This window comes from Opisthorchis viverrini (genome assembly GCF_000715545.1).
Source record: "Opisthorchis viverrini unplaced genomic scaffold opera_v5_441, whole genome shotgun sequence".
NCBI lineage: Eukaryota > Metazoa > Platyhelminthes > Trematoda > Opisthorchiida > Opisthorchiidae > Opisthorchis > Opisthorchis viverrini.
Genome location: NW_008752104.1, coordinates 53061 through 60487, shown reverse-complemented (window position 1 = coordinate 60487; position 7427 = coordinate 53061). Strand labels below are relative to the sequence as shown.

The 7427-nt window shown below is 46.8% G+C and overlaps 1 protein-coding gene across 1 annotated transcript in view; it reads right to left on the bottom strand.

Moving 5' to 3' along the window:
• Window positions 1-325: 325 nt before the first annotated feature.
• T265_11085 (hypothetical protein) overlaps window positions 326-7427 on the bottom strand; it is a gene marked incomplete at both ends in the record, with an annotated part of 17828 nt that continues 10726 nt past the window's right edge. The window contains one exon of the mRNA XM_009177648.1: window positions 326-420. Within this exon, the coding sequence (XP_009175912.1) occupies window positions 326-420 (95 nt within the window). The remainder of the gene's footprint in view (window positions 421-7427) is intronic.

Below are 7427 nucleotides of genomic sequence, written 5' to 3'. Positions count from 1 at the left end.
TAATCGAATGCATACATATGGTCACAGTGAGCTGCTCACTGTTGAGCCCGCTGGTGGCAATATGACCTTCATCTACCCAAGTGTAAAATATGACCAATCGTCCATTCGGGTTTGTGTGTGGGCGAATACACTTTCCCGGTGGCACTGTGGCAAAAGAAATGGACTACCTTTTCCCGTTTTTGTTGGGTTTCAAAGACTAAGTTTTCGTCCCAGAGGACCACATAACTATCCGGAAAGAGGTGCACATTAACCGTATCTTTGCTTTTTGTTCCGATACACTAGCTCCGCATGTCTTCGGATTCTACGGGCGAGTCGTAAGTTCTTTTTATCCTTGGGATTCTTTGTTTAGTGATACTTGTGAATCACGCATTTCAGACCGCCCAAATGTGGCCAGCTCCGTGAATCCAGCAAAGTCTCGTCCTGAAAGAATAGGTAGGTTCTTATGGGCATGCTTTTGACTTTGATGTGTCAGTCTTCTGTTGAGTAATTGAATTAAGTACTTGATTTGAGGCTCCTTATCAGTTTAAGATCGATCGCCACGACGTACGTAATCCCTCGCCACAGACGTTGGGTGCTCCGTTGTAATTCCGCTGTTGGCATTTGCGTCAATCACCGCAACACCCAGCGAGTTCAAACGATTCGCTGATTCACTGATTGATACCCGGATGTGAGGCGATTGTCCAAACTTCTCAAGTCGTAGCAGTCAGTTGTTGTTGCCTGTTGGGTTTGGTGTGCTGAATCATACATGATCCACTCACGATAGCCTGGATATCGCTGATAGTCTGCATACACTTTGCCCACGGATCACAAATCTTTGTCCTCAACCAACTGAGCGATATCCGTAAGCCACTCGGCGAACGGAGAATATGACGGAATGTGACCAAGGTTTCCCTTACTGTGCAGTAGCATCGAGGGATGCGTTCATCGACTCTAACCCGTCCTCATAATCGATATATTTCACCCTTCTGCCAGCCGTGTGATCGTGCTGTGTATGGGTTTCATTCTAATTCCTTTCTTAAGTACAGGGGTACGCCGCTGTTCCGCTCTGTAGCCGACTTTTCTAAAAAAAAACTTGTAGTTAGTTGCCTAACTGACCTTCTGATAACACCAAACATGTCTTGGGCTGGCAGGCAACCTGGACCCGTGCAGGTTTTAGTTTTAGGTCGTTTGGGCTTCACGACTGCAATATCCTTTCCATGTTCAGGTATCCGCAGTGAAATGTCGTGTCAGCGAAGTGCACTAGCCCCCGTTTTTACTACCAAGAAGCAAATAAATACATTTGTATGCGCTTATTGGCAGTTACCTAGAGCTCTGCGGTTCAGTCGCAAGATTGAGTTTATCGTGTGAATGATCGTCGCACCTGGCTTTCTACATAGGATGTTCGCACTAATTTAAGTGGGTCGCCGGTACAGTCGAGAATAAACATTGTACCCAAGAGTGGAGCCTTGCGGGTCATACCTGATGACTGTCTACATAACGATACGCACGGAAAGGTTAAGCATCTGCAGCCCACCGACGCGTGTCACCAACGACCCCGTATGCAGACACTTGCCAGCTACCTCTTGTGTGAAACCCTGTGCAAGACATCATCCTTGGCGGCCCTAGTGGCAATCCTTGCAGTTAGGAGATTTGTTCTGTACCCAACGTTGTGGTTGAGTCCATTCTGACTTATGTGGAACTTGTTGCTCCTATCTAGGCCACCTTTGGGTCGCCGATGGGTAACCGCCATAGCAAACGGCACGCACGTCGGTAACGCACCGGTGTATTATACCGGATTCAAAAATAGAACTTACGGCGGCACTCTTCTATTCACACGGGAACCCTTCAGCTGGATTGTGTACAGTCTTGCCAAGGTCCGAGCGACGGTTTCAGTTAGTCCCTTCAGCACCAAATGATGTTAACAATCTGGTCCAGGTGAATGGCGTAGTCCCATATGACGTGAATGATGTGCCACTCGCACTCCCTGATGTCCTGGTCTCAACGTTTGTTTCATTAGTAGGTCCTGATGCTTCCTAATATCGCGGCGTGGCCAGCGTCGTATGTCCTGGGGAGCGAGTAAAGTGGTCCTTTGCATCCTACTAAAACGGCCTGCTGTCATGCAGATTCCCATGCTGAAGAGGCGCCACTCACTACCTCGTGGAAAACGTTTTCACCAGAGTAGAACGGAGCAACATTTGTCCCTTTTATTTAGGAGGGATGGCTCTAAGAGCCGCACACTGGCTGCCCAACAGTTGGCCGCGATCACCGACGAATTATCCAATATGATCCAAATACACCTGAGAGCTATCAAGAACCGGATGCGGCTCCAAACGCATCTGCTATGCGTAAAAGCATGGGGAGTGAAACGTCTATGCCGTTGTCTCGGTGCCCTTGGAATAGGTCAGACTCCCGCAGCCAATCTGTTCAGATTATCGGATCATTGCCTCAAGGCAGAATCCCCCAATACAGCACTACTTGCCACCGTCTTGCGGATCAGGCTTTTGAAGAAAAGGATATGGGTAAGATGGAACAAAGACTGGCAACTTCTCATTGCCTTGTGGGTCATCAGGAAGACACTGGATTTTACCGTGATGTGACGGTTTGTGCACACCCTTGAGCCTTTGAGTTATGCTGGAGAGTGTACGTATGACATACCAGGTTGGTTAATAAATAGAGTCCAACACAGTGCCTTAGTCTTCCAGGCTGTGAATGTGTGTGGCGACCTACTCCTTTAAAACGTCGACTGTCCTGATGGCCTTATGCCAACCACCGCTGCCTTGTGGTTAAGCTTTTGAGCCAAATGTTTTGATTGAGGACTCTAGTCGTCCTATTTGGGTGTGGATGCCTTGAGTGGGCCTGGCAGTGGCGTGCCACCGGCAAAACTCCCGGCACTGTGCAAAGAGGTGGCGGTCTAATCCCAGTGTGAATTCACATCTGATGTTGGAGCAGTTGGAAAAGACTCCAGAAGACGACTCTGCACTTCATCGGTAACATCTTACCTCATTGCTGCCACAAAAGCAACCAAGATGACGCACGCAGATCTCTCAAACACGGGATAATAAAGAAGAATGACAGGGAACGCTGGTAAATTGCGAGGCCCCAGGAGATTGAGAAGGCTTTCGTTGCAGACAACAGCCCTGATATTTACCGCCAACCGGCTGTGATATAAACTTCTAGCGCGGCGCTCGACTCTACTTCTGTTCAAGGTTCTGGAACCCCTTGCTGGTGAACTGTGAATCATTATAAGAGAGTAATAATTCAGGCTTTCAGTGTCTTGTAAATTGAAAACGTGTGTTTTTGACTATATGTTTAAGGAATAATCCTTCAAATGTAACAATATTTCGGTACCTAGCTGCCAAGCTAACCGAGAAAAGCACGAGGACTGAGATACTGCCAGGTTGCCCAAGCCTAGGCGTTAGCAGTAGCGATGCAGAGGTTGGCTTCAAACCATAGACCTTGCGGTCAGGAAATTGGCTGCCTAAACACTGGGCTACCTGGCGCTCTCTGTTAGCTACGACCGTGGTGCTCCTAGATGAGAGTCGTTCGGTCTCGAACTAATCACCGATGTGGTCACCGTTGTCACAATACAGCGAAAGCTATCTGTAAGTAGCTCAGAGAAAGAGTAAAATTCACCTAGTGAGTAAAACTTCTCTCCCAGATGTATTTGCTATAGGTGTCAGTCAGCATGCGTGACCACGTGGTACGGATCCCGTGATTGAAGATGCGCCGCGCTCTATCCTGTATAAGTGTGAGTTCACACTGCTGATCGGCCGCTCGTGACCGATCTGCACCAATGACCTCGTCAGTGCAACCTCAAGTCCATCTGTGCTTTTTGTGGATGACCTGAAGTCTTTCGGTTCCCGCGGCAGTTTACTTCAAATGATTGTCGATGCAGCAAACCAGTAGTCATTCAACCAATATATTCCTGTGAGGCTGTTGCTAGTGAGCTCCTGAAGCCATTTAGAGGTTGATAAGTTGATTGAGTGCGTCGCTGTGAATGACCTGGAGACAAGGTGAACTGCTACTTGTGCCCACACAATCGTACAGTCAGACAGTTAGTGTGCTCTAGAAGGAGTGAGAATTTTTATGTAATCCTCACTACCTTTAACTGATCATCTCGTGAACCAGATAAGTCTGTGTCCAATCTACGGTTAGTGGCCTCCAAGCGATAGCTCCTCGCTATTATGTGCGGTGAGCAGCAACTCCGAAACGACCGCCCGATCTAGTCGACGGACTTGGATATTCATATCATCATCATCATTATCACCGCGTTTCGCTATCATAAAGGGTCCAAATGGAAGTCATTTTTTCACCTTATGCTTTGCCGGCTATCAGCGCATACGCTGACACGTAAAAAAGCAGGGATTGCAAAATTTTGTCCTACAACGACTGGATATTCTACGAGGACATTTTAGTAAAAGATGCTGGCATGGAATGTTCGTTACAAGAGACCGAGAATATTGTAATCAGTATGGTACCTGAAAAAGACTAGTAGATTCGGACTACGCGGACAACATTATATTTTTACTTCGCGATATCAGTCCACTTAATCTACTGTAGATAAAATCCCCAAATAGTCCTTTCTTTCGACGTCTTCAAAGTGCAAACTTTAAGGTGAGGAACTTGGTTGCTTCATGAGCCGCAACTGTACTCTAACATTTGATGCATTCATCAGGAAGGTGATACTAAGGTTTACCAGACTGCGTCATTGATGATGTCAAACAGAATTTCACCGAACCCGGATAGTCGTGTGTACCAGGGAAGTATTGCTCCATAGTTCATCATAATCATCATCGACAGCATAACATCAGTGTTCAACACCGATGCTTCACTGCCGTACAGCCATTATTTATTTGAAAGCCTTATTGTAAAGAAAAGAGTAAAGGTGGACGGGGAAGGGACTTGCTGCTAGCTTACCACAATCATTCCGAGGCGCCTATACCTCCAGACACTCACTCAGGCGATCTTAATAGAAACTGACAACAAGAACGTCACTGGCATCGATTGGCAGCCATATCTTGTAGCATCTCCAACCAGGTACAGTGAGGAATACGCGGTCCTCACCCTGGAAGGCAAGTAGCACCGACAGCACCCAAGCGTTTCATGATCTCCTTCATACTCCTCTGCCAGGTCATGGGTTGGCCACCTCTCTGTTTACGCCACTCCGAATTGGGCATGGAAAACAGTACTCTCTTCGGCAAACGATGGTTCGGCATGCGTAAAACATGTCCCAACCAACGCAGCTTCTGGTGCTGGACACATTCTTCAATGGAAGTACCCGTTACACAACTGAAAACACGCTTTCTAACTGCCTCGTTACGGATTCGCTGACACCAACCCACACGAGCTATGATTCTGAGACAACGATTGTCGAACACCTGAAGACGTCCCAGGTCCGCTGCTCGAATAGGCCAAGTCTCACAGCCATACAACAAAACAGCCCGTACTGTAGCTTGATACACACGTCCCTTCAGATTCAGGGATGAACCATTCTCCATAGTTGCTCCATAGTTGCGAATACTGGCTTCTCTCTCTTTGAGCACCAACAAACTTCAAACCGATACCTGCGTAGCATATCATCAGACTTAGCTGGCTGCAAGTTGTACACAACGAACTAGTGTGTAAGTGAACACTCTGTAAGGAACTAGAAATGCAGGGGGCTAGCCTGCCCAGGGGGCGCAGGTATAAGGCATATCCGTCTGACTCTTGATGTGGCTGTGCGCAGCAAGCATCGTTTGAGCAGCACCAGACTCTGGTTTTAAAAGCATTTCGACCATATTAAATAATGCGCTAGTGGTCACGGTCTCGTATGCGTCTTTTGAAGATAAAAACTACTCCGGTAGAAAGCGAAAGTAAAAGCTAGGTACGCAATATCTATCACCTAGTTTGACACAGAATGATAATGTTGATAGCTGCTGCATGAATAAGACTCCTCGAGTTTGTGGATTAGGGTTTTGATACAAGACATCATCATCATCATCATCATCATCATCAACGACAGCATGACATCAGTGTTCAACACCAATGCTTCACTGCCGTACAGCCATGACTTATTTGAAAGCCTTATTGTAAAGAAAAGAATAAAGGTGGATGGGGGAGGGACTTAGTGCTAGCTTAACACAATCATTCCGAGGTGCCTACACCTCCAGACATTCATTCAGGCAATCTGGACAGAAACTGACAACAAGAACACCACTGACATCGGTTGGCAGCCATATCCTGTAGTGTCTCCAACCAGGCGCAGTGAAGATCACGCGGTCCCCATCCTGGAAGAAGAAATCATGCCATCGACCGGGTCGCCTTAATCCCCGAATGCAGCAGGATGGGGAAACGAAATCAGACAGTAACTTGGTTCTGACACCATAGCCTGTTTTAGTGGCGCGCTCGCCCAGTCGTATAATAGCACTTCGTACTTTGAGGGTGAGAGACGCAATTCGAAACGCATGGTAACATCACTTAGGTTATTTGGTGTGTTTCTTATCTGAATGGAAACTGAAAGAAGTAGCGCAACATTGGCCAAATATTCAATGAATTTAAGGGCTTCCCAGGAAAGAAGGTCCAAAATTAGGGTGAAAGACAACAAAAGTTTCTCACTTAATTAATCCACTATTAGGTTATGGAGAAAAGGTGACAAACAGTAAGCCTGAAGGGCACCACTTTTGGTCATGTTGGGAGAGTATTCCCAGCAGACCTTAACGCGCCCGCAGGTATATAGTATGATGGTTGGAGGACTGTGAAGAAAATGCGTGGCACACCATTGAAAGATAGACATCCCCACAAAGCAGCGCGACCGAGCCGGACATTACGTTCAGACATGAGAACAACAATTATTGTTTTTCTGTGTGACGATGCTCCAGCAGTTGTCGTGAGGTAGAGATATGGTAAATGCAGCCACGACCCGAACGGAACTCTGCTTGGTTTTCACGGCTCTCCTCACAAAGGTGCTGGTATTCCTGCGTGGGATCATATCTGTGGGCAACTTGGAAGCGATCATGATCAAACGGGCACTCTGATAATTGGCTGATATTCAGATATAACATCTATTTTGAAGACAGGAACGACATCAAATATCTGCTATTCCTTTGGCACTTCCTGTCTTACAAATGGTGTGCACAGGTGATTTCGAGCTGAGTAATTCTCCGTCCTTAGACAAAGCGGAGAAAGACAGTAAAAACCTTATCCCTTCATCTTCTGTTACGACCGAGCCAATAAAGTCCCATTGTGACCTTTGACCTTTATCTTGGAGATATGTATCACTGAGGGATTAAACTTGAATCGGGTCGTGGCCTGGTTCACAACCAAACGCTAAACTCTGCACTCCCGATTTCGAAAAAGTCTGTATTTTGCAGCCTGGCTTATTGTGGCTCCAGTGACAATTTTTTCACGACCTATCCTTAGCAACACTGGATGTCCTACAGATGAATGGTCTCCTCATCGGAGCGGAAAAA